Consider the following 27969-nt stretch of genomic DNA (forward strand, 5'->3'; position numbering starts at 1 on the left):
GCACCCATTTTGACTTCCTGACTTTTTCCCCTCCCTTTTTGTTGCTAGCTAAATGCTAAAAAGTTTTTCATTTGGGGAAAAAAAGAGATCAAATGAAGCAGTTCTTGAAATTGAATTATTAATAACATCAGTTTTCTTTTGCCATTAAAACCAATTTACTTCAATCAGCCAACTGGAGTCAAAGTTCTGCTAATTTGACTGGCCTCTCTTGGACCGATCATCCCGTAACCTTGATCAGAGAATCTGACAACCCATCCCTAATCAATGTAACTTCAAAAGGCTGCATAACTAATTAAAACGTGGCAGTTTTCTCCTCTCCCTGGTTGAACAAGAAAAAAATGACCTACAAATACAGAAATTTTAGTTTCCATAGGTCTTCAGGGGATGAGATCCATGCACACTCTAGCGCTTACGCAACACACTCTCGTGGCAGTGCGCCACCTCTCTCCAGACCTGGAGGGCAACAACCTGAAAACACGCGTTCGTCCTCTGTTTCTGCTCTTTGTCTCCTTCATCTCACACTCCGGCACTCACATCTGCACACTGCTGCATCAGAGCTGCACCTCTTTTGTCCTCTGTCCTCTCTCATCTCACAGAACCTGGTTACCTTTCCTCCCCTCGATTTTCCTGTGGTTCCATTCTGAAAATGGGACACCTTTCTTCTTGCCCCAGTGCAAATATCCTGCATATCACTTTGTGTGTGTGCATTCAAGGTCTCTGGGAGTTGTGCAAGGACCATTTCCTGGGACTCATTAAGGAGAGGTTTGTTTTTTACTATTTTTTTCAGTGACTTCTTGGAATAAACTAACCACAAGAGCCATTTCTGAATAACAATAGAAGAAATTTGGGCATGAAGACATTGTGATACCCTTTACGACCATCAGATAAGCTTTTCTACCCCTATTTTAAGGCTGCATCATAAACAAACATAACAGAGTTGATAAGCCCCTCCCCTTTTAACTTATTTGTAGTTTGAGGTGTGTTTGGGGCGTTTACTTTTTTTTTGAGGCTTGGCCACTTCCTCAACCTGCATAACTGCTGCTGACACTGTTGTTGGCTGTGGCATCTCATCCACTTGTTGCACACCAGCAGGTAATAGGTGCAGAACCCCGTTCCTGCCTCCTGAGTGGTTGGAACACTCTGTGGTGGTTTGGGGAAGCTGAAAGTTCACAACTGTTTCTGTATTTTTCTGGGAGGGTTTAAAGTAGGGGGTCTCCAAGAACCTGAGTTTTTCACTATCCTGTCATGAGACAAGCTGCTAACTTTTTTTTTTTTGTTTAAACTTAATCTCTGTTATAACTTTTGAGATGTGTTTTAGGCATCACACTGTCAGCTTTCTGCATCCCATGTGATGCAATAAAGCTGACTTTGCTACTTAGTTGTGATTTAAGCAAATGAATATTTATTATGGGTGCATTAGTGCTTTAAGTATATCCAAATTAATTCACGCACCAAATCCCAACTGTTGTTGCATGACTCGGTTACAGGTATTCTGTAGGATGCGAGATTTTTCATCTTTTTCCACAGCTATGCTTTCCTGTTTGGTTTGAATGCTGCTATATTTCTTCACAAGCGCAACAAGCTGGGTCAAAATAACCTGAAAACAGAAGCTCCGTGGCTTTGGAAATATAAAATAAAAACTGATCTTTAATTGGAAGACACTGGTTAAAAGTCTGCCCCAAAATAATCCGTGCACAAGCCTTTCAAGTGAAGTACTTTGTGAATAACTGTAAATCAAACCAAAGCTGCAATCCACCAGAGGTTTTCTCTCCTGCCAGGAAAATACCTGCTTTTCCTGGGTTCTCAAGCTGTTTCTCAATACTCCGCACTTGAAGTTTGCACTTTCCATCATTGCTGTTGTTGTTGCTGGTCGGGGTGAAAAGCATTGTGGGATGCCTGACTGTTCCAAGTCCACACAATTTTTGTCTGATGCATACTTGATAAAATGGGTGGAACAAATACTTTGCAGTATTTCCATACATACATAGATTTTCAAACAGAGCGGTGACTGATGACATTTCCCAAGCACTCGAAAACGCAAGTCCCGACCAATTTCCTCCATAAAAGCAGCCGTCTGAGGGGCAGGACAGAAACCTGGCTGGATAGCAGGCCTCATAGGACCGGGTTAATGACCGCTGTTGTAGACTGTTGAAGGAGTCCAGACGTGTGGATGTCTCAGCAGTTTTAGGCTCAAATTCTATCCTGCTTTTCCAGCAAAGAAGATTTTTTTTCCCATTGTACCTCAGCTGAATTATGCTGCCTTGATCCACCTGATAGTATCTCTCTCCCACCCCCCGCCCCATCTGTGACAGCGCATTGAAGTGAGCACGCCGATGCACTTCAAACAGGATCCCACACACCATGCCTGCACGCCACGAGGAAGAAGGCCGCAAAGAAGAGCTTCCGCCGTCATCGCTACAATGCAACTTGATCCTCCCTCTCGCCTCAGCTTCTATCGTGCTCCGAGATCTGTGTCTCTTCTGTACCGCTGCCTCTGCTCTGATCGTCGACAGGAAAGCGTTTGATGTGGAGACGCGTGCAGACGTTAACAAGTAGCTCTGGTGATGTCGGATTGTTCAAAGTAGAAGCAAAGTGTCAAGAACAACAGCTCAGATTTGATTCAATTCTTTTACCTTTAAAGGTGAAACAATTAAGAGTCCATAATGCTGCAGACATACTTAAGCACCATTAAAAATGCATGTTTTGCTGTCATGCGCGGCCTTTACGCCGTGTTTAATAAACTAGTACAAAAAGCCAGAGAGTAGGGGCAATATTTTTACCCAGAACTTGAGTAAGGACTTTGCATGGTTTTTAAAAGCTTCCCAGCATGACTGCAGATGTACAGGGCATGCGACGGCCGTACCGATGTGTAGAGGTAGCCCTCGCTGTTCATGGCGACGTACAGCCCCGTCTTGGTGCTCTGGATGGCAACGATCCGGAGCCCCACAGGAATCAAGTTGAACTGCACTGCAAAATAAAAGACACAAAAAAGAAGAAAAAGAAAGTTATTGTTGTTCTTGTTCTGAAACTCCCAGGGCTTTCTCATCCACATCCACCCTACTCCCCCACCCCCACCACCCCGTGTGCTCTGCAGAGCATATCTGTCAAAGGTGAGGATGTGATGTGTCTGGAAAAGAAGAGGAAGAGGCAGGGGAGGATTAGCGGGGATTTCGGGAGGGGGAATGGAGCCCGGATGCCACTACAGCAGAGGTCGCTGGGAAAAAAAATAACAGGAGTGACAGGATGGAGAATTCCTGTCTGAGAGAGAGAGAGAGCACGGGAGGGGGGAGATATGGAGAAAGGCTCAGCAGAGGCAGTAAATTGCAAAGTCTCCTGAATTCATTTCCCTCTGTCCTGATACGAAAAACAACACTTCCTTACGCGTCTCGTTTCCCTGGCGTGGAATATTGAATTTTGCACAGCACAAGCCAACATTTAATCTGACCTCTGCAAGGCCGAGTGTAGCGCGCACGTTACTTTACAGGCATCTGCACTGTAATCAGTGTCACACATGCAAAATGCACTCCTGCACTTGCTGCTCGACTCTACATGCTTGGAATTTCCATGCGGGGTCTTCCTCAGAGCACTTGCATGGATGCAGCGTGATGAAATTGGTCAGAGTGTGCATGCTCGCCATGGCAACTCATCATTGCTAGGTCCCTGGACTCTTTGGATTGGAATTAACACAAGCCAAATACATCATATCTAAAAAAAAAATCGTATTTATTTAACAGGTTACTGCTAAAATTGTGTCTTTAGTTGCACAGTTATGGTTCACTTCTTGCCGTGGCCAATATTAGACTGAAAATAAGATCAGATTTTTATAAAGGACTGTGTAACTAAAAGAAAAAATTAGGGGAAAGTGACACTATTCAGAGAGAATGAGCTCAGGTGGACCATTTTGGTCGCTTCAATTTGTAATTTCAATCTTGATTTCTCCTGCTGCAGCTGCGTCACTCTCACGAGATCATGTTCAGTGCCTCTGTGTCTGTCAAAAGTTATTGTTCACTACGCTCTGCTGCCCTTCTGCCAGCTGACTCTTTGCAATGACACGATTGTGGTTTGACGTCCCCAATCCCCCCTCTTTAAAATGTGTTTCTATAAGTCCTGTCTTAGCAAAGCGTCAGCCTCACAGGTTTGTGCAGCACTAGAAACATGGTAAACGTAAAGGCACCGCAAATATTCAGGAATTTAGATAACAATAAATGTAATTCAATTCAGAAATATCTTAATACCGAAATATCTTAAACTTAAATTTTAGGAAATCTGGCTAATTCTGCAAACATTTCTTTTTTTGCTTTTTGTTTTTATCAAAGTAGCAATTTAACTTGCATTTGCTTTTAGCATCCTAAAAAATTATATTTCAAAGGCACCATATCTTACGTTTTCTTTTTTACTTTTACATTTTTTACCTTAGTTTTTTCAATCCTTTCTTTCACTCTTTCAATCATGATTTTGAGGTATAAGGTTATTTTCCCATTTTACAGTCATGTCTTATCAATGCTAGCCTGACCATCGTTTGCAAAAGGTCAATATAAATGGATCTCTTCTAAAATTCAGACGTTTTAGTCTAATTTAACATTTTTAACAGACAACATGAGATAACTACATGGATCTTCAATGCAAGAGGACAACTAGCTTCTATTCCATGAGCCTAGGTGGAAATGTTAATAAAGTACCTATTTTTTTGGATGATGATGGATTTTGTGTATTGAGAAAAGTGTAATATCAGGGAGATGTTGAAGATACATACGGTCATTGGGTGCTATTAAACAGATTGAATTAAAGTCAAGGCTTGTGGCAGAATAATGGATGGAAGTTATTACACTTACCATCCAAAAAATATTCTTCTTTCATAAATATTAATCTCTATTTAACGCTCATTTTCTGCCGGTTGAGTAAAGCTAGTGCACACATCGACTAAATGTTACATAGTTTGGCTTTTGGCCCAAAACTTTTCAGGCTGCCCAATCTCACATGAAATCAGAATTAGGTCCACGGTCAAGTCTCAAGCCGAGGGTGACCAATAAATCAGGACAGATGTCATGCTAAAAGTCAAAATGTAATGAAAGCTCTAGACCCCTTGCTTCTGTTTGCTGGATCGATTCCTGCATCTCAAAGAGTCAGTTTGGCAAATGAGCACGGTGTCACCAAAGACCACGGCCAGGATGACAAATAGAGCAGGACACACACACACGCACACACACACTCTCACACACACACACACTCTTTCTCTTCTTCCCTGTGTCCTCCCTTACCTGTTTTTCAGTCTCTTGCAATGACATCGCATTACCTTCTGCACAACGGATAGACCACCACATGTGCACTGGGTTCAAAAATAAAATGCAAAATAAAGAGGGACATTTCTCATATGTGTTCAATCTATGCCCCCTGGAGTAAGAGTCATACTTCAGGGGAATAGTTTGTATGGTAGTTTCACATTCAGTTCGTCCCCTTAACCCAAGCTGTAATGGAACTCTACTTTATCAGCTAATAATATGCCGGGCATTATATTCGATGCGGGAGGTATTATAGCGGTGCTTTTTTGAGGTGCTCAGCTTGAGAAATGACTCTATTTGCAAGGAGACCATTTTCTTTTTCTTTTGCTGGGAGATTCAGAGATTTTCCTTTAGGATAAAACCTTGTAGAATGGATGTCCAATGAAAAAAATGTACAAGTTTAATATACTGTCAGAAAGTTGTATTGAGATTACATGACTAAGTGAAAATTGAGCTCTCATTGCACATCAATGCCACAACTACTACTATCAAAAACCCAACTTTTTTCACACTATTACTGTCAGTGCAATAATGGGCAATTTTGTGTCATTCCAGTGTTGCAGCTTGCTTTTCCACAAACAGAAAAGTGACAACATGCTCTGTGCCAGTCTCACAATAGCAATATAGCCTAACTGCCTGTCTAAAAACAATATTTTCCAAGCATTGGTACAAGACATCATGAATGTGATGCTAATAACACATAACAAAGACAGATTATGTGTTCGATCCACATACTGGAACCTAGTAGTAGTAGTAAAATCGTCATAGGGCACAAATATAGTTTCTTGGAATTGAGAATGTTACCTACCGGTAATTATAGTATCATACTGTATGTTACTTAATAGCTAGATTTGTGAATGAATTCTAATGCCATCCATGTTTGGATAATTCAATAATTCATTGAAAGTATTGTGTACTTTCCTCAAACTTGATATGGGGTGTAAAAAGATGGTTCACCTCTCACCTAAAAAGCTTTTTCACTTGTCTAAAGTTAGTCCACCCAGAATGTCCATCGTCACCCGCCGTTGTTTTTCAGAGTCACTGAGTCTTAGCTAACATGTGACCCACAATTATCAGTGGCATCATGATGGTTGAAGATCACTTTGAGGATCACTGTCTTGACCTACCATGGAGTAAATGCACAGTCAGGTCAGATAGCTGATCAGTTTAGTATCAATGGATTCCTTTGTTTACCTTACGCTTACCTTACCCATTAAACTCCCTGGATCGTTCTGTCCACCAAGTGAATCTTCAATAGCGGGTCCTGTGTCCATTCACACGTTGGACAGTGAGATTACCCTTATAGAGGTCAAATGTAACCACTGTCAATGTAATGGCTTGATGGTGGGGACTTAACAACTCTGGACAAGCCACTTGATCTATAGCTCTATTGTTTCACGGTTTAGGGCGCTGAACCCTATTCCAGCTACCTTTTGTTAAGAAGTAAGATACATTCTGCATGAGTCGCCACCTCATTCCATCTTAAGAATAAAGATGCCAAACAACAATCCACACTCACACATAAGATCAATTTTAGAGTTGCTTATCTCTCAAATTCATGTCGATGGGCCATGGAAGCTGAAGAAAATGGAGAAAACCCCTGCAAGAACTTGAACACTATACAACAAAGCCTCTTGCTACCCAGGAGATTCAAAGCCCAAACCATCTTGCTGTGAGGACACATTACTAACCACTGCACCTCTGTGCTGCCATGGTGGGCATTTGATGTAAAAACTGTGGAATGTCTGAATAAGATTTCATCTAGTTCAGGGAACATAAACCCCATTTTGTTGTTAATTTGTAGATAAACATGATACATTTCTCTTTTCTCTTCCTAAGTGTCTAAATTTGCCTCCAGTGAACATTTCCACCTACATTTCCATAATCTTTTGCCTGAGTCTCTCACTCTGCATCCATATCTATTTCCTCTCTCAGGAAAAAGTTTGCCTTCTTTTTCATCTGCAATCAAAAAATGCCTCGCTCTTATCAAATGGACCGCATAACCTCATGTCTGGATAATAGAGGCATCCCATCCCTTTCTTCTGATTCAGCTTTTTACCCCCACTCTCCTCTCTCCTCTTTTCCTCTTTTTCTGCCCTTCTCAGTAACACTGACTTTTTTCCCCTCTGCAACTCACAGAGGAGGGCAGTGGATTAATCAAAAGTCTTCTGAGGAAAAGACAGAGGGAGGGCATAGGAAGACGGAGGGGGAGGGGAGGAGGAGTTGGGCCAAATCAATCCCACAAGTCAATTTGGGGGGTTGAGATCTTCAACACAATAAATAAACAAGGAGAAAGTGGAGGCAAGCTGAGGCAGGCAGGGGAGGGGGAGGCAATGGCAGGACGCAGAGCTAAGCTGCAGAGGGCATCTACAGGACCGAACGCCGCGCCGCCGCTCTGCAGCGCCGTTGGTCTCTACTGGAATACAAAGGGGATTACTGTCGTCCCTCAGAAGTCACTCAGAGTTGAACTTACTGGACATTTGTTTTGTTCCTTCTTTAGTAGATGAAAGCAATGTGAAGATATCATAAACTCTAATATTTCCTGCTGAAACACACTGACTGATCTTTTTTTGTTGTTTTTGATGTCTTTTTTCTTTTTTTGCTGGCGATATCTGCCTATCAGACAGATTTATTGACTATCTTTGCAACTTTGATTTTGCCCCACATTAGAAAACACCAATATCCAACACTTTAACCAGAGATAATGTGGTAAAGGCTCAAGTTGAGGTGAACATATTTTTTAGATATTGTTCTGAACAAAGTAGATGACTAAAGTGTGCCTTGCTCAAAGGCCAAATCTGGTCAATTTCGACATCTTTGTAACATCAGCTTAAATATAAAGTATCTCGCAAGATTCACACTGACACGCACGGTATATATAGAATTACTCATTCTGCCATTTTTGAGAAAATACGCAAGGAAAACATTATTCCTCAGGGTTATTCCTCGCTTTACTCAGAACACACACTGTGCATCGACCCCACATTTGAGAAGGGGATCCTGTTTTTCCGCTATTGGTGATTGCTGCAGCTCACCACTGTGCAAATTGCCTAATAGATGCACACCACTGCACAATATGAGATACACGATTAGCACCATTAAGTGCAAGGCAAAGCTAACATCAGCTGTAATATGACACCACACATGCCGTCACCATGATTGTCAAAAAGTAATAATAACATTTTTGCCTATTTTAATTCAGTGATAACGTTTACAACCACAATCAAATGTGGAATGTAAATCATAACAGCCTTAGCTGTTAACAGACAGATGACAGAATAAAAGTATGCAGCCGATAGTCTGATCAATGAGTATCATTGTCACTGTGTATGAATAATTTTGACCTTTCCAGTGCTTAAAAAAACTGCCCTGGATGCTGACAATCCTGGCGGAATACGATAAATTAATTCTCCATAGCCTACTTTCTAATGTAGGGACTTTTCTCACCTACCAGGTGTTTGGAAAAACTTTGGCACATTTCAACAAAAATTACCCTTACCAAGAAATGGCTAGTGTGGATCTAGGATTTTAATTTCCCATTAAATCTGTGGTCCAAGGCACTCCATTAGCATCATTAGTTTGTCTTTTCAATGACTTGGTTCAGGCTCTTCAGCAGATTGAGGAAGAAATTCATAACCATCACGTCTATGAAACTCAAGGAAGATACTCTTACCACTCTCCAAGCCAGGATTTTCCAGGATTTTGTGGTGTGGCGGAACCACAGACCCCAAAGATTACCTAAGGTAATTTTTTTTTACTAAGTAAATAAATTCCTGGTAATAAAAGTTCCAGAAAGTTAATTTTAGTATGGTCTATAAATCTAAAAGCTATCTAAGCATCTTGATTTTTGAAGTCATGGCAATATTGAAACTTATAACAATAATAATGACAATGTTCCTTGTGTACACAGCCTGATGTTTCCCTGGAGTGACTTAATTTGAGGCTAAATAATGTAAAGGAAAACACTATGTCAAGATCCTCCTGATCTAAACTGTGCAGTCTGGAAAGTGAGGCCCCGCCAAGTTGATTTGAATTGGCAGCCCGAGAATCTGCATCTCTTCCTATTCATGCTTTGTCACTTGCGTTTTAAAAAATGAACCGTGGGCAGTCAATAACAGATTAAATAACTTGTAGCAGTGTACCTGATTCCCTTTGGTGATCGATGACTCCGATGACAGGACAACTCCCTTATTATTATTTAACGTTTGCCTCTGGCCCCAGGCTTTCTTTACACCCTCCAAGAGACTATTACTGTCTTTATCCTTCTTTCTGTCAATCTATCTGTCTTCTTCCCTTATTCTCTTCCCTCATTGTCATGAATTAACAACCCTCTTCTGATCTCATTGGGGTTTTTTATGTTTCCCTATTTCTCTTTTTTATTCTCAACTCCCTCATGTCTCACTTTCTATTCTAAACGGTGTAAATCCTAAACGGCTCCATCAAAGTCAAAAAACTCACACATGAGTAAAAGCAAAGATGTCATGTGACATTTGAAAAGTCACCTTTACACACATTACAGGAGGAAAATTCAGCTCTGGCCTATTTGGTGCCCAGATTAGCCCAGCCCCTCTATTGCAACTGTTCCCTATATCTCCTGCTCAGCTCGCCAAATATTGCTGGTAGCTCACAAAACTGGATCGACTGCAATTCAGAGTGAACATATATTAAACTGATCAACTGGAGCAGATGAATTGGGAGGTTCAGTCCTAGATGGCTGCCCATGCCACTCACACCAACTATAATAATAATAAAAATCCTCCTACTTGAGTACACAGAGAATGATTAAATATTGTATTTATTTAATGTGATCCATTAAGCACAATGTCCTTGCTGTCAGCTGGAATTAAAATGATGGGTCATAGGCCTTTTTTTCCATGAGACTTTTACATTTAAAACATTTTCAAAACTTTCAATGCTACTTGTTTGGTTTTCACTCTGTTTAATAGGGAGGTAGCTCAATTTTATTTCATTAGTAAAGTATGAGCTAAGTGACGCTCTTAGTGTAACATTTCTGATTTATACCTGGATAATATAACATATAGGTGGAAATAGGAATTGTTTAATAACCCTTTATAAAGCACTGTTTGAAATTCTTGGAAATTCAAAATCGAAACACCTAGATCATCACAGGAGGATATTAGAATTGTTCCTTTCTTCCTCTTTCAAATCTTATCAGAACTTTAAGTGACGTCATATGTCATTATCTTTTTATCGGCCATGTAGCCTGAATAGCCGTGATTGGAGAATTCTTGTGTTTCTGCTGTCTCACTGAGGGCAGGACGGCCTCTTTTGAGCAGAAATTACCAAATATGATTGCTTAAAGCTAAATCCTCAACTCTGACTCTCAGGCACATTAAAATTTCAGATTAATGATCCACAAAAGTTGTTTTAAATGAGCTAAAGTTCAGCACCACAATGTAGTGCACATATAAAAATAATTCAACACTATCACAAATCATTTTTTAATACCCCTTTTCCTTCTGTCAAACTTCTCTTTTCTTCCCTCTCAAGCACATTTAAGTAATCTTACTTTTTTGGAGTCTGCCACTTTTCAATGTTCTTGTTTTGCTGGGACTCTCGAGCAGGGACAAAGTTTTCAGGGTTTTTTTTCCTGCTCTGTTCTTTGAATCCGTTTGGTCTTATCGAGCAGGGAGGAAAGCTGAACAGAGAGTTGAGCAGACTCCTTCCAGAGATAAGCAGAATTTGCCTCCAACAGCAGGAGATGGTAATTACAGTGGATCAGGGAATCAGGCTGCTTCCTTATGGCTTTGCAAAGTACACAGTAAGAGTCAATCACTTTCATCTCTACTTCGTCTTTGTCTGCCAAGCTGTCTGTCTTGTCTCATCCCTTCCAAAATCAGAATTCAGAAAGAGAGTGAAGCTGCCATTATCATTCTCTTTCTTTGTTGTTTCACCTCCTGTGAGATCATTTCCATACCCTCCAAACATCTGTCACTGTCCTACTTGTGTTCCTACCACGACCACCAGCTGGTCATACTTGATCAAAAAGATATTAATCTTCAAATATTTCACTGCTGCAAATGTAATACTAAACACCAAAAAGAAACTGTCCTTCCATTACTCTATAGGTTCCAAAGTTAGGGGTCAGCAACCTTTGTCCTGTAAGACACTATCGGTACAATGCATTAAAATATATAAAGGTACCCTCTATCAATAAATAGTTCTCGTAAGGTAAACTTATAATAACATGTTAAACAAAGCGCCAGCAGTATCAGCATTGCCCAGCACATTTATTTTGACAGTCCACCCTGTCGAAAACATGCTTTCTTGTAGTTACTGTAGCCATTGTCAAGCTACGTGTGAAACACACGTGTAGCTTAACTAAGCCATTAAATGGCACCATTTTCTTTGTCACAGTCATGCTGATTTCTGGGTTGGGCCAGTTTCAGTTGACCTATGATGGCACACATCACAATCGTCCATACCGCACTAGCAAGTTAGCAACTCCAGAACATCCTGTGCCTTTCTGTGTACAGGCCAGAGTAGATCGACTTTCTGCTGCTTTATCTGCATGTGTTAGCGTGGTTGTTTCATGCTGCTAACATGTTTACACACACTTTTAAATTAAAATTTTAGTGGGCCTAACACAATAAGAACAGAAGGCCAATTCGATTCAATTCAAACAAATTATTCCGATCAAAACTGTGTTTGGGTTCTGTACAACCCCCAAGTTAACTCGGGTTAACCAAATAATACAGGGACACGTTTTTGGTTTGACATAATTTAATGCATTAATATATTGCTGATATCTGTTATATCCATGTTCATCCAAGGGGGAAAACCTTAAAATCTAAGTGAATATAATTCCAAATAAAATTCCATATCTACTAGTGTAATATTAAAAAATGAAATGTTGACCAATAGGAATAAATTAATTTCATGGAAACGTGCAAAAACAACAGTCCGGTAAATAAAAACCACTTTCCTCTGCCGTGAATAGACAATAAATCTCATCTGCCCCTCCGCTCCTTCTAATCTTTACCCTCTTCCTGCTTGATTACATCACAGCCTGGAAGAGCAGTGTGTCCCCCCTCCTGGACTCTACCTGCGGGGGGTGGGAGGCAGTGATGGAGGAGCCGTCGCTGTCTGCCAGATGCCCCATCATCCTCACAGGTTATGCCTCCCGCTTTACTCCCTCCGGTCTTCTGCCAATACACCTTCTCTTTCCTTTCACCCAGATTTTTTTCCCTCTTTTTCATTCTCATGTCTCTTTTGCCTCATTTCTTTAAGTATTTTGGTCAGTCCCACTTTCAGTTATATTTCCTCTATCTCCCTCAACACCTGTCCCCTCATATTTCATCTCTGCCCTCAAAAATTGAGAGGCGGGTCCTTCATTTTCTCCATTCAGAGGATAAAAAATGACAATAAGAAAACTGGCAATGCAGAAGTCTAAACTGGTCAAACTAGTCAGGGTGTATAGCATCATTCATTTTGATTAATCTTTATCTATGTAGCATCCGTTACCATCACGTTTATCTTTACACAGCCCAGAGTCCGACCTCACCCACCAACCCTTTTAACAGGAATAAACCTTGAGCCAGACCAGGCTCATAATGTATGGACCCTACTGCTGATGGCTGGCTGGGTAGAGGAGGAGAAGAGGACAACAGACACCTACATGAAACATGCTGGATACAGGTTTATGATATCATGGGAAGAGGCGGTGAGAGGGTTAAATCAAGACCTTGATAATACAAGAGAGAAAAGTTTCCTTTTTCATTTGTATTTAGAATTTAAGAAATGCATCACAATCTGTGCTGATGGGGTCACTCACACATCTGCTGCTTTAATTATTCACACCATTTGCTGCTGATTTAACCCCCCCCCCCCTTGGTGTACGCTGCAGTCGGATGCATATTTACTGTCCTGATTAAAGGGAAAAAGCATCAACAGAACTCACATAAGGAAACAATAAAATTCACCAATGATTATTTTATTCACCAAACAGAAGAGTGGGGTTGAACAAAAACCAAGGTCGTCATGGGGGTGTATTGGCTTTTCACATTTTACATTGTCTTGCATGGAAACCAGTTTAATCTCTCCATATCGTGCTGAGTCTCGTGTGTTTCCGCAGCCACTGTTATGGCTGGGATGTTGGGCACCTTATTATAAGTTACCTCTCATTAATAATGACATCAACAGTCATCGTCACTCATGAAACAGTAAAAAGGAAAAAATAAAGGATCTGTAAAAGAGTTTTAGATTTTTTCTTACTATTCTTTATTCTTCAACTCATCAATTAATTGTCATCACTGCAGTTGAGAGGCAGATTCTCTTGAGTGGTTGCTTAGAATTGCTGCAAATCAGGAAGGAGCACATGTCACATGACCGTGAACATCCAATCATTATCAGATTTCTGGAGTTGTAATTCATCATGAGGTCATTTTGATATGCGTTATCAATAATCAGATTACGAAAAATCTGATTAACACAGCTCGGTCTGCTGTTTACACTGCATGTCGGCCAGAGTCGAGCTGGTAAAAATGAGGGTGTCTGTTCTCATTGTCGTCAAATGTTGCTTGCACATGGGTTTAAATTTTTTGGGGGGGAAATGTTAAACAACATGTCAATAGCCATGGTGGTTATTAGGATGGCAGCTCACAAACAGTTAGATCTGCTGCAGTAAGTGGTCTATGATCCTTGGTGTTTGACTTTATCTTACAAAACATGCCTTTCTAACTAGGAGGTATTTAACTATCTGCCTAACCTGTTACAGTACATGCCTATGAAGCTATTTCTGAACTCCAGTTTTCTGTGCAGCCAGCCGGGTGATTGAGGCGCTGATTGATGCTCGGCTACACAGATGTCGATCACCTAACAATTCCTGCATAAATGCATAAATAAACAAATAAAAAGTGCACAATTTGAGCGTTTTTTTCCCAAGTCTTACCTGTCAGCCTGAACTGTCAGGTGCTGAATATTTAAGACACGACATGAGAAGGTTTAAAATTCACTCTGGATGTGTGTGCTGTTGCTCATGAGGTGAAGGTGAGTCTACTCAGTTGCTAGCATTGGTTTTGAGATCTTGCTAACAAGATTTCACAATTTTCTCAATTTATGACTTTTTCCAGGACTTTTGCTTTGCTCAGAACACTTAATGGCATTAATATTGATCCTATTTTATGCACAGTAACTTTTCAGCTAAGATTATGCACTTTAAAAATGGGGTAATCAAGAAACCTTGATAGGCATGTATCAGTCCATTTACTTGATTTCTTTACGAACATGCACGCACATATTATCATTAGCATTTTTTTAAAACACATGCATGCAAAAAAGAAAAAAAAATCAGATTATCAAGTATATCTAAGTATACGAGAACAAAGACATGTAATATTGGAGGTAAATCTAGGTGCGTTAACTCAAATTCTCACAATCAGATTATTGCTGTTTGGTCTGGTCTTGAAAGGTTTTCATGTCATTTCATATGAATTTCATCATCTCTTAATTCCAGAAGTGACCCTTTGTCAACTTTATGGTGCTGCTTGCCATGTTTGTTTCTTTGCATATGTTGTGATGAATTTTAACATATGGAGTTGCACAAGACTGAAATAAATCTGACATAAAACTGACATAAAAGTATCTTTCTTTTGCTAGCATCCTGTGGCTTTGTAGTTTGCCTTGCGAATAAAAAGAAGAAAAAAATACGGCAATGTCATTGCACATTCATGTACCTTTAAAGCATGCAGTTCTATGAATAATTCCATCAAGAAGTCCTTTTTTAAATGTACATTGGCATCAAAGGAGAGGGAACCCCCAGTGGCTCCTGCACTGGCGTAGCTACAGAATAAACATGATGATTAAAGTGCTCTTCTGCTTCCCCGCGTCTCTTTTTGTTCACTTACAGAAGGAGCTGCTTTCGTCCTTTGTGCCTTCCATGGTGCCATCCGGCAGCATCTGGAGGTAGAAGCCGTGTCTGCAGTAAAGTCGCGTGACGATGCCCTTCAGCTGCGGCTCTGCGGCGCAAACACAGGATTAAACACACGTTAGCATCTGAGAGCACACATATAAACACACTGTTATCACCGTGCAGACTCGACTAAACAGCCAGCGGATCTTAATATTTACTCTGTGAAATAGTCAAACAGCGTGTGCTTCAGGTGTGTGTGGGTCGGCCCTTAAGATTTATGGCACCTTGGGGTCTGCAAAAACTGATGCATTTTTCAAGGATGCTGAATGTTCAAGTGGGGCAATGCGATACAGTCAGTATGTACTGTAAGTGTTTACATCCTGGCCAGTGTCAAGGCATCAGTCATCATCAAAAATGATCAATGAACATGAATAAAAAGGAAAAGGCTGGCTAACCACCAACAGCACTTTTGCTGATGCTTCTTCAAGCTAATACGTGCAGTTATGTTTATTACTCAATTAGTCTAAAAAAAAGGCTGGGTTTTATAGCTAGCTTGTGCTAATCACTGCATGTAAATTACTGTTTTGTTTAATTGTCATTATTAACCACGTCACACCCCAGTCAATTACTCCATGTGGGGTCTTGCAATCACAGTAACTTGAATAACATTTGATCACTGCCGCACTTTTCTGCGCATATCAACATGTAAATAAGCCCAGACATCTTTAGAGCTATTTACCATTGAGTCATTTCTTTGCTTATGGTGGCAAAGGTATGATGTCATGATGCAAAAGTTTCATATTTAACAACAACAAAAAAGTTCTGATCCTTGACACAAAAGAGGGCTTATTTCAGCACTGAGCCAAAGGCATCACATTTCCATCACAAAACACACCTTGAAAAAAAGGGAAGCAAAACCCAGCTCAGGTGTTCTATCAGGGGTCTGCAGGACAGCTGGTCTTTGAAAACAAAGGACGAGTGTAAATTGAAACATTTTCCCATTGAAAAAGAGGGGAAAAGGATACAAATTTGTGTGACAAGAGCCACAAAAACATTGATTTGTTGGTGGGAATACAATACATTTATTTTTTGTTCAATATTTCCATACGTTGCGCTGAAAGTCAAAATCAAGAATGTTGGAATTTTTTTAGGAGAAATATTAATCTAAATTTTTTTTGCAACGATGCTGTTAGCAAAAGAGGCCACAAAGCTCTGTGCAATTAGCATAATGTGGCAAAAATGACCCCCCGCAAAAAGCTTCACCATCGTGCTCCCAGCTTAATGGGCCCTATCCTCTATTCATGCTCAAATACAGATTTCCAGCCATTAACGACAGAATATGGATTAATCGGACCAACTGGTCATTGAAAACCAACTGGACATGTGCCCAGGCGTTCCACTAATGTTGGGTTTGTGTTGACGTTCTCACTTCCAGACATGCAAGACCTGGGGGGCCCCAAGTGCTAAGGGAGACTAGATAGCGGATCAGAAGGGATGTCAGAATGCTGAAGTGTTTCCACAGTTAAGTTTTAATGAGGCCCATCAAATATGGATGAAGACAGAGGAGTAGCTGGAGGGGGTAGCTGGCGTTTGGCCCTCGGGTGACAGCAGGGATGTGCAGGGGGGAGTAAGTGCACTGCAAACCGTTTCTCTTCCCAAAGTTTCACTCGTGAAATTAATTATGAGGAATCCAATTCTCCGAGTATGTGCTGCAAGGGTTTTCAATTTTCAGCACATAGCAGCGCGGCCTGGAGTATTTTTTGTGCTGCTCTGTCATAATGTGAGTGACCCAAGTCACAGATGATGGCAGGGACGTTCAATTAATAGTGCTAATAATTGAAATAAATGCATTATTTGAGCTTGACTTTCTCGCTCACTCGTAGAGAGTAATTTGAGTTGGGTTTGGGCATGCCCGGTCTCTAGGGGCAGTTGCTTTTGTTAGCTGTTCACTATTCACCAATAATCCCAGAAGCTGTGTTTTTGACATTGCAGCAACAGCGAGCAAACAGCCACTGAAATACCACAGCCAGAGGGATTTGGAGAGGGACGGAAAAGCAAATTCTGAAAGAGTCAGAAAAGTTTCTGTTTTGAGTTCAAAGTGCAAAAAGAGGACTTGATGTTTTATACTGTGTCCTTCCCAAAAAAAGTCAAATATATAATACAGTATATACATTAAAAAAGTGGAGTTACAATTAAATTGGCGTGATTTGATACTCCTCTCGTGGAACATTGTCAAAAGAAGGCAGTTAGCATCAAAACTACCCGGAGTAAATGGTGCCTAATGTAAATTAGCAATTTAACGGTATTAAATATGGGAATAGTAAGAGGGAAGAAGCCAGACGGGAGAGTTCCTGCAAGAGCCACATCCACTAAAAACAGAGAGATCAATTTATAGAACAATTTATATCATGTTGTCACAACCTCAACCGTGTGTTGTTTGAGTGTTAGCACGAACATGTGTGCAAAACATTGTGTGAGACTTAAAAAGGCAGGCAAATAGGTCTGAATTGGCAGAAAGGTCACCAAACGACGGGACGGCATCATCGAAAGGATGCGCAGGTGGACAGCAGGTGTGCTGCAGTGGGAGGGGCCTCTTGGTGGAAAAGGATTCACCAAAAGTACATTTCAATTTCCCCGCCACCTCGACACAATTTGTTCTTCATGGAATTGCATTTGCACGCCATGACCGCTCAGAATGCATATATTCTTTTATAGAATGACATTATTGATGGTGTGATGACATCAGAGCATGGCAGAGGAAGCGCAAACAACAAATTTGGGAGTGGGTATCAATTCCGTATTGCAGCACAAAGCTAGCTATACGCAGGACATATCGATGTTAACATCATATGGCCAACAGTATCATATATTATGGATTTAACTATACAGTTCAGACTGTTCAGTACATACTGAACATACATGCTAATCTAAACTGCAGTTTTTGCTGTGGGCATCAGGATGTTGGAGCTCATTACGGTTCCATTAAGCCTCAATGACTTGAATAAGTCAAAGACATGTTGGCATGTAATCCTCGCTTTCATCCCGACCGTGTGACACAACATGTTTGCAGGCCCGCCATTGGCCGCCACCAGCGAGACTGAGCTGCTGTAACTACTGGAAGAGAACGGCTCATCCATCCCCATCGCTGGCTGACCAGACAAGGTCAAGGTCAACCGTGGAGTGTAGTAATCTGTAATATCCCAAGTGTTAATCCCAAATTAAGCCGCGGACCGCACAGCGGACCATGTGCTGCTCGACTTATCCACCGTGGCGCTGGGCGGCGGAAGCGGATGCTTGACCTTTAAAACGACTCCACCTCTGCTCATCCCTGTTTGGTAATGACGTCGTGATCCAAAACACTTGCCCATCGGCAAGGACACGTGCTGCTGGGGCCCGGACCACACAAACACGCCAGTTTCAACCTTCTATTCACATGCAGAGTGCTCAGTTTTAATTTTCTATAGAAACCAGACTAAATGTGAGGCAGGACATCAATCTGTTCATTAGAAACGCTAATTGGTTTGAAATATATAATATTAATCAAGAAAACAAGCTATGAGAAACAGGCTGGATAAACAAAGGCTCGATCTGACAAATATCAGAAAGCACTGAGGCGTATCGCTGGAAATCTGGATTGGGCGTTTTTTTTGTCTGTTTGTGTTTGTAGCCGCTGTTTCTATGCAGGCAGCTTTAGGCAAATAAACACGACAAACGCACTTTTGCGTGTTCAGGATAAGCAGAATTTGAAAACCTGCCAATAAAAATGAGAACGGCCGCAACGTGACTGATTTACTGCATTTTGCTGATTTGCGCCGCACACAACGGTTATCGATCTTAGCGCGAGATTGGTATCGGCCCCAGGATCCTTTGTTTACTTTGACTTCTGTCATCACAGCAACTCAGGAGACGTAAGGTTGAATGAAATCAGAAACCATGGGATCACTTATTGGTTATAGGCAACACAATGCTGCTGGACATGCTAGCTGTGGCTGCTTTTTTACAGCGTTTTTAGTCATATGTAGTAACTCAACATGCTATATGTGTGTGTGTATATATATATATATATATATATATATATATATATATATATATATATATATATATATACTCCAGCACTTTCGGGGGTGTCTCCCACCTGGACCCTGGGACCTCCAGTCCATACTTAATGCAGGTGTTCCTGTACATTATGCCAATCACCTGGTTATGCCGCTCCATGTATGCCTTGCCTGCTAACATCTTGCACCCTGCTGTGATGTGTATGTGTATATCCAGTATATATAAATGTCTTCCTATAAATCTCAAAAATGAACTGTAATGGCATTTCTGTTGGAGTAAATCCACTGATAAGTCTTCAGGGTTTGTTGTGTCCATCAACAAGAGCTCATATAACACGGCATCAGACCAGTGCTAGATTCCAGACATATACGTGGCTAATTTAAAGATTGGATTTCATGCCACTTGTGTTGCTAAACTTATGTAGCTGAATGGGACAAAAAAAGCAACCATAAGTACCTTGTAACCCATATTAATCACTGACTCATTGATACAAAAAAGTATCCTGTTTTGTTTTTCTGCTCTTTATCACAGTATCGTCACCACAGCATGTGTTGTTTGTGTGTGTTTACACAACAGGAGGATTTGTGCTTATAATCCCACAGACATCCAACTCCGATTATGGAGTGACCTTAATAAAGATCAGGATTAAAATCATTTAGCAAGAATTTCAACCATTTAAGTCACCCTGAACCCTTTGGCTCCCCGACGTGTCCAGTCAGATGACAACTGGGCAGCGACTCGAGTGTTATTTTCGCCCGTATTACACACTCCACCTCCTAATGTGGGGGTGTGTATGCCCCTTGGACACCTTCACTGACACTTGGCTAAAGACTTGGACAGGATTTGCCAAGGCCTGGTTCTGTCAACAGACACATTCTGTCCTCCTTTTCTCCGTTAGTCCATTCTGCCTTGTTTTATACAAAAATAAGTTACCAAGAAAACCTCTGACTACAGTACAAATATGATAAAATTAAAGTATGGCCAAAAGAAAATTGGTTATGTCACGTAAATAAGAATGCGGCGTCATAGTTTGCAAATTTAAATTACCCTGCAGTAAATATGGACCCAAGCAAAAAGACAATTTATTCTGGACCCATCTCCCCTTGAGGAAAACATGTAAGAAAACTCAAGGAGGGTCAAGGTCACTTGGAAGAAATTAAAATAAAGAAGCACAAGAGCACAATATTAGGGTTTGTCTCACTCTGCATGACCACAGTCACTTGAGTTGACACTGATGTTTCATTTAGCCAGCGGCACGATGCAGTTTCCTTCTTTTTTCAGCCCCTCGTGTGTGACGGACCACTTGACAATGGCACACTCACGACAGCCAATTATTAGAACTCCATTTGTTTGTCATGTCTCTGTGGCTCTGTGGGGCAGCACAGCTGTGTGACATCCCTGACACATTGTTAATGAATCATAGTCATTGTATGTCCTAAAGCAAAAAGGGCACAACTGGAGAAGAATTTCACATCCGCATTTTTGAAAATTAGCTTCCACATAAGGCTGCTCCACTGGTTTCCTCTTTGAAATGTCAATTAGGCCTACAGGCACGTGCCAATGGTTGATTACTGTAATAAATAGTACCAACAGCCGGTATCTCCTCAAGCTATGGCTATTGCTACATACCGTGCAGTTCTTTTCCAAGTTTACTGAGGGGTCCGTTAGGGGAAAGTATTGATTTCATGCTCAAGGTATGTAGCAATAACCCTGCCAATTAGCGTCGGACCTTTTCAACTGACCTGTGACGTCACACACCAAACATTTCCCCACATACTGCGACTTACTTCCATAGTAAAGCTTATACAAGCAGTAGTAATACAAGGTTACATAATATAGCACTTTGCTTTATCATCAAATCCCATTGGCATCCTATTCACCTGTAATCAGCCACAGTATTTAGGCCACAAATCCACATGTGTCCGTTGCCAGATTGTCCTCTGTAGTACCCATGTTAAAGACCGCTGCTGATTTTGAGTTTGTGTGGTGCTTGGGTCTTTGTCCGCATCGTGTCAGGAAGTAGCTAATGTGAAGGCAAATGCCAAACCTCCCACCTCACCATTTTTTCCAAAAAATGTAAAATGGTGCCTTGTTAATAACATATATTTTATGCTGCTTACATTTAAAAAAAAAAAATCAAAGAGAAATACCACAATGGACAACCAGCAACTTAACCGGTATTAGCAACTGAAGCTATGTCTCATTATCCTATGAAGTGACATGAACCAAACAGGCCAAAACAGTATTGCACACAACATGCAGCCAGCTGGCTGACAGATCAGTTGTGGTGCTCCGCAGATTGAAGAAAAGCCTGTTTGTGGGTGTTTTTCAAGTATTTACTCCTCAAGAACCACGTCAAAAGTGGTGAGAGTTAGCAATTATGGCTCTGTCGGTGCTATTTCGCACTGTGCACGATGGAGCCAGAAACACTTCTCAGTTTCGTCCACAGTTAATAAGCTTGTTACTCCCCACTGACTGTAATATTGTCTTTCCCAGCCACTTGCATGAGCACCCTAAAGCTCTTAATGCATGAACATATGGATTTTACAACGGCTAGCATTTCATTTCCAGACATTTATAGCATCCGCTGGTAAACAAATGAAAAACAATAACATAACCAGTGTTGCAATGAGACCATGGCCAAAAATATATGTTTCTTCTTTCAATTCATGATAGAGAGTTTCTTTTTTGTGGATGATATTTGCACTTTTCTCCACATGCACGCAGCATATGTATCAAATTAGGGACTCCGAATGTCCCCGGATGACAATGAATAATGAGGATGAAGGTGGGAAGTGCCTTTATGATAATGGCCATATTTACAGGGACCATCAATCATCTCCAAACAACCAGGAAATGTGTTTGTCATAAGATGGTAGAAAAGGACGAGGTAGAATGTCATTAAACCGCTTGCTTTCAACATTAGAACTTTGTTGCACAGGGGCTGGTGTCGGCGAAGCCGCTCCAAAACTGCACAAACAGGCCATAAAATTATCTAAAGTGGGGGAAAAAAATCACTCCTTGGTGCAAGGCCGATCGAGTTGACATTTGGGGAAAATCTAATTCGGATATGTCAGACTCAGTATTTCACAAAACAAGATCAACCCTGCCAGCAGCAGCTTTAAAAGATGGAGATAAATGTTTTTGTGTTTCCCTTGATCTGCAGTGAACATTAGCACAACCTATAATGTCAATTGCAAATGCATCAAAAAGAGCAGTCCTGTTTAATTCATTCACCAAATGTGGTCCAAATCAGATTCCCTCCAATCTACTCAGCTTCGTGGGACACTCAATGTCTAACCCCAATTTTAGCTTCATTATACGAGCTATTATGTAATTATCACTTTTAGGGTCTTGATGAAACAGACTAGTGAGAACATCAATTAATTTTGTATCCCACACAGGCCTCGAGAGGGTCCCCATTTTTTCCAACATCTAAATTAAAAATTGGGCCTTTGCCATCCCAAGGTAACGGCAGAACAAATGAAATAATTGTGGGAACTCTGCTCTGTAAGACACAAATAATGGAGAAATGGGAAAGTGGATGGTTTTAACCAGGCTATAAAAATGCAAATAGCTGCATCAACAAACAAATCACGGTTATTACAAGTGAACAGTAGTGGTTTATACATTTAGCACAACAAGGCACTGTTGAAGTTTGAGTCTCCTGGAGTTGAAAACATGCCACCTCATGGCACAATCTATGTTGCACACATGGGACTAACAGTAAAAAAGGCTAATGATCAACAGAACAATCTTGGCTCAGTGGGTTGCTACGTTGTTAGCATAATGACATACCATTTAACGAACTAGCATGAAAGCGACAGCCCGGTGGCAAACACCCTCCGACCTGTTATACAATTGGTAACTTAATCGTGTGGGTAGCTATTCAGCCACCCGATCCACAAATTCCTAGATGACCCTCTGAGCCTGTGGGCTACTTGAGGGTGGACCCACTGCTATGTTTTAGGACGTGCCAGGCCATGTGTTCAGACCTTGTGCCAAGGACAGGATGAACTGATCTGTATTTTGAATCCTCTTTGAGGTTTCCTTAGACATCATTTTGTCCTTTCAGCCTGGCCTTTCACATAGGGTAAAGTTGTCTAGTGATACACTAGCTGGTGTAAATCATACTCTCCCCCCAAAAATGCAGCTCCTGCTACCTATAGTTAAACTCTACTGAAACAAATAGGAGGAAGTGAGTCAGACTGTGGCAGTTATTTAAAAAGCAATGGGTGAATTTTGTAGCCGATGCTGTAAAGCTTCATGACTTGAAGATTATGCGAATGACTTAGTGATTAAGTCAGGCAGCGCATGTATATAGAGAGGGTGATAAGAGACGGTAGAAAAAGAACCAAATAGAAAATGGAATGGGAGGCAATGAGAGAAAGTTACCCTTGGGAAGGAGTTTGCTTGGTAAAACGCTAACAGACACAAGATTATGGAATAAAAGGGGAGAAAATGACTGCGAGACTAGGATAAAGAGAAGTAGCAACCTGGGTCATGTCCGAGGTTGTGCTTTAGAATTTAAAAAGCCCCTTCAGATATACAATACAGTACTTTTAAACCTTGTTAGTGCATCCATATAGTCTTTGCCTTTGACTGTGTGAAGGAATGTAGGTCTCCGGTGGTCTGCTGATGAACCCAAGGTGTATTTCTACTTTAGGCACATTGACTGGTGGGGATAGAAAATGGATGGATGTTGTACTAACTGACCTTTTTGACAGATGCATATTTTGTCGTAATTTCTGTGTTTTAGGCGAGGCCTCAAACATCATCAAAACTCACTTTTTCATCACTTGCCAACAAGATATCCGAAGTCAGCATTTTCTTATCTCATATTCAGAAGGAATTAATCAGTAAATGTTATTTCAAAGGCCCTTCCAAAGTGTCTTCTGAATTGGAAAATCACAGAAAATAGGATGCTGACCAATTTAGGGGGAGAAAACAAAGTTGGTTACTTATTATTCACATGAAATTATTCTCCCTTGCACACGCATGTCACTTTATGACAATGACAAAAGGTAAGAAAGAACAATGTGATTCAGCCATTTTGGAGCAGAGGTAGCTGTAATAATGACAGGATTACTTGAGTTCGAATTCTTCTCATTTCAAAAAAAGTATTTCTGGTAAAACATATCAAACAAAAGCAAGTCCAGAACTATAATAACATCAAATAGAAGTGTGGCAACTGATATAAAATGTTAAAATCAAGCATGTAAACAATTTAAATTTTAAAAAAGTGCATTTATTTTACCTCTAGTTCTGCACTCTTTTGTATTTGTAGGCAGTGCAAACTACCAAGAGATGAAGGAGAAGAAACTGAGAGGAATCAGAGAAGATGGCAAAGTTCCATGGGGGTAAATGAGGGAAATAAAGGAAGCACAGGGCTGTGACATTATAAGAAAGTGCCAGAATAGTCAAAGAGCCACAGAAAGAGATGGAAGCAAACCATAAAATGATGTGGAAAGCAACTGGGGGAATCAAAAGATGGGAAGAAATGGGTGGGGTAGAGGGCCAGTCAATCATGGTTTCATACCAGTGAAAAGAGCCAATGACCAGGAACAACCATACTCAGTTTATCCCTCCTCTCCATGGAACGGCCACTCGTGCCACCGTTCCACACTTTCTTTTCTTTCCGGTAAGTGGCGACCTCCTCACAGATAAATAGTAATCGTCCCCGAGGAGCCATTAGAGGCAAATACAAGCCAATTTCCTGTCTATAGAAGCTCACTAGATAACACTTAAAGAATATTACGCCATTACTCACACCAGCGAACAAAGCGGATGCACAAATATATCACGTGGAAATGCGACGGGAGCACACTCGACAAGGTGCCAGTTGGCAAGAGGAGTCAAGTTTACAGCTTTGACTGATGTTGATAAGATTAAAGTGTAGAAACTTGGAAAAATGTTGGTCTCTTAGGATGAAACTTTAGTGGCTTTAGCAAAAGTTTGAAGTGCGATAAAGACTGAGCGGGACTAAAAAGTCATATCCTGTAAATTCTCAGTCATCCAGGTCATTGTATCCAAGGTAGTTTTCTCTGTCAACTGGACTGGGTTTCTTCTCTTGAAGACGTTTCGCCTTCTATCCAGAAGGCTTCTTCAGTTCAGCCTTCTGGATAGAAGGCGAAACGTCTTCAAGAGAAGAAACCCAGTCCAGTTGACAGAGAAAACTACCTTGGATAAAAAGTCATATATACCTTTTATCCAGACAATATTTCAGATTTTGAATGTAATGATATTTCTCAGAGTATTTTTACCGTTATGAAAACACAATGGACTTAAATGGTCACAACATTATGTACTGAATAAAACTCAAGTTCTCTAGAAGGGAATGAGTGGAAAACAGGAAAGGTTGTGAAATCCTTGCAAGAGAATATCAGTGCATTTTGGAACAAGATTGAGGTCTGAGAGGAAGGATGGGTTGACGTCAACCACAGACAGATGAAAAGCAACTGGACATAGCTTAATTTGAGTCCAAAATGTGCAGTTCCTCACTTGACCACTAGCCTATAGGGCCAAAACAGCCAAATCTAGATAACTGATATTTTCAAAAATGGCCAATCGGGAGCAAAGATGTCTATGATTTCAGCCTTTTGTTGCAGACTCTGTCCAGTTCTTACACTTGAAAATATAGAGGGCTCCTGATCTATGCCTCTTCACTTCGGTCTAACTTTTCTTTGGATACGAATGGTTGTACGATTCCTCGTTAATTTGTTATTTTGAAAAGGCAGGTGGCCAAAATTTTATGGAGGGTAAAACTTTTGTAAACGTGCAAGCTGTGCATTGTGAACCATCTGGAGTTGGTTTATCTCCAGAAAGGCAAATGACCACATTTACTAAAGCAGCATTCTGCTTTATTTCAAAGGAAATAATATTTTATGTTATCTGCACTCTGTCCGGAGCAGCATACAGGTGTGTGTGAACGTGGCTTTGTATTTACTCCCTACTGAGTATCAATTGTACATTCATCTAGCAAAGCCAAAACATTTTTGTGAAGTGGGGCCATCTTGGCAGGTCCCCACAACTTCAAAAGTCTGCTAAGGGTTAAGACAGGCTTTAAAAGTTGTGGTGAGACCTGGGTTAAGGTCAGGGTTGGTGGGTTAGTTGGGATGTTTGGGGTCAGAGTAGGGAGCTGGCGAATGCATCATATCTATTCAAATCCCCACAAAGATAGCAATACAAGGATGTGTGTGTGTGTGTTTTCTTGGCTTAGACTCTGACAGAGATGGATGAGGCAGGACCGGCCCTGCAAGGGACTTGCGTGCATTTATGTCAGTGACCTCTGATCTCAACGAGGCCGGCGGCAGTGGACACGCTCTCCCACCGCGCATTAGTTAATGACCGACCGCCGACTCCCTGCAGTTCACACACAAGCACACACACGCAGGTGGTTTTTCTGTCTTCAGGATACCTGGATGTCTCAAAATCTTTGTCCCATTTACAATGGTTATTTAAGAACATGTTGAAGTGATAGTAAATATTGCTGCAGTGCCTCTGTCTTAGCCGCAATACAGCAATTTATTACATCCAATAATACTAATAAAGCTACATTTAAGCTCATACCAATAAAGAGAAAAATACGGTCTGCTGTCAGTTGAGGACAAGATGTCTTCTCAGATCTAAACATATGGATCCATCATGTTTCACCTACTCTCCCCTGTCCTCCCTTCTTGTCCTCTTTTCTTCCTCCTTCACAGTGCTGAGCCAGCACTTCCTCCTCCTCTCGCTCACATCCATCTCTCTCCCTCTTCCTCTGCAAGTCACAGCAGTGGAACATGGAGCCCAATGCTAATCAGGCTCCGGAGTACGGACGCCCGTTTTTCACGCGCTCCATCAGTCTTCTGTTAAGTGGGGGGTAGAAAAAGACTAACTTTGCTTCGCCTTTCATCTACGTGGCTCCTGGCTTCATCTTTCTGTCATTTTCACACTTGTTTATTTAATGTCAACATCTGCTCCCAAATAGGACAATCAGCGTTTGCAGATAGTTGATTTCCTTCTTACCATTCTTTTGATTTTTAACTGCTGGAGCTTTCAGAGACACTCCACATCGCAAATCTATTGTATTTTATGAGACCTAAGTGTAGCACATTGCTATTCAAAAGCTATCACTGATTTAGATGACAAATTCTGCATAGCAACCTAGCTGCATCCACTGTGGCAACCACAAGGGTATCATAACACAATTATTAAGGTATGACTAAAACAATGTACCATCATCCCAAAATGCCTCCTGGTAGCAAAACAAAACCACAACAAAATATTCCCCAACCAACCGAAGAGTTGTGCGGAGGTAACGATACAAACAACTCCATGCACATGGTGTTTATTAGTCATCACATTATTTTTAAAAGCGTATTTCTTGTGTGAGCCAGCAAACAACCCTGAGGTTTAGTGAACGTAGCTCATAGCTTTATTGACACTAATCGGGACCTCTTTCTGCAATGATTTATTTCTTCGATAGCGCCTGGCACTCTTTAATGTAGCTGCAATTAAAAAATTCAAGATTCTCCAAAGTGAGCTAAACAGAGGAGGGTATGTGGCAACACATATATTTGCATGTATGTGTGGAATGGTAATACCTAGGGTGCCGTGGCAACCCTATGGGGAACAATAAGAGTGGCATACTGCTCGTCGCTGCAGGCAACAGCTACTTCATCAACTGCAAAGTTGTTGTGTTGTCTCCCAAGTCTCTCCACGTCTCTCTCTCTCTCAGTGTAATCATATCCCTTACACCACAGGCTTCCAATCTAATCTCAT

General features: G+C 41.0%; 1 protein-coding gene across 3 annotated transcripts in view; it reads right to left on the reverse strand.

The window, feature by feature from the left end:
* The window catches only part of fgf11a (fibroblast growth factor 11a), a 66610-nt gene that overhangs the window by 17807 nt on the left and 20834 nt on the right, over positions 1–27969 (reverse strand). For all 3 annotated transcript variants that reach the window (XM_057027910.1, XM_057027909.1, XM_057027911.1), the window contains 2 exons: positions 15146–15256; positions 2864–2967 (listed from right to left, as the gene is read on the reverse strand). In XM_057027910.1, coding sequence (XP_056883890.1) covers positions 2864–2967; positions 15146–15256 — 215 coding nt within the window. The remainder of the gene's footprint in view (positions 1–2863; positions 2968–15145; positions 15257–27969) is intronic.

Source organism: Takifugu flavidus, chromosome 3 (genome assembly GCF_003711565.1).
Source record: "Takifugu flavidus isolate HTHZ2018 chromosome 3, ASM371156v2, whole genome shotgun sequence".
In the NCBI taxonomy this organism is placed as follows: Eukaryota; Metazoa; Chordata; class Actinopteri; order Tetraodontiformes; family Tetraodontidae; genus Takifugu; species Takifugu flavidus.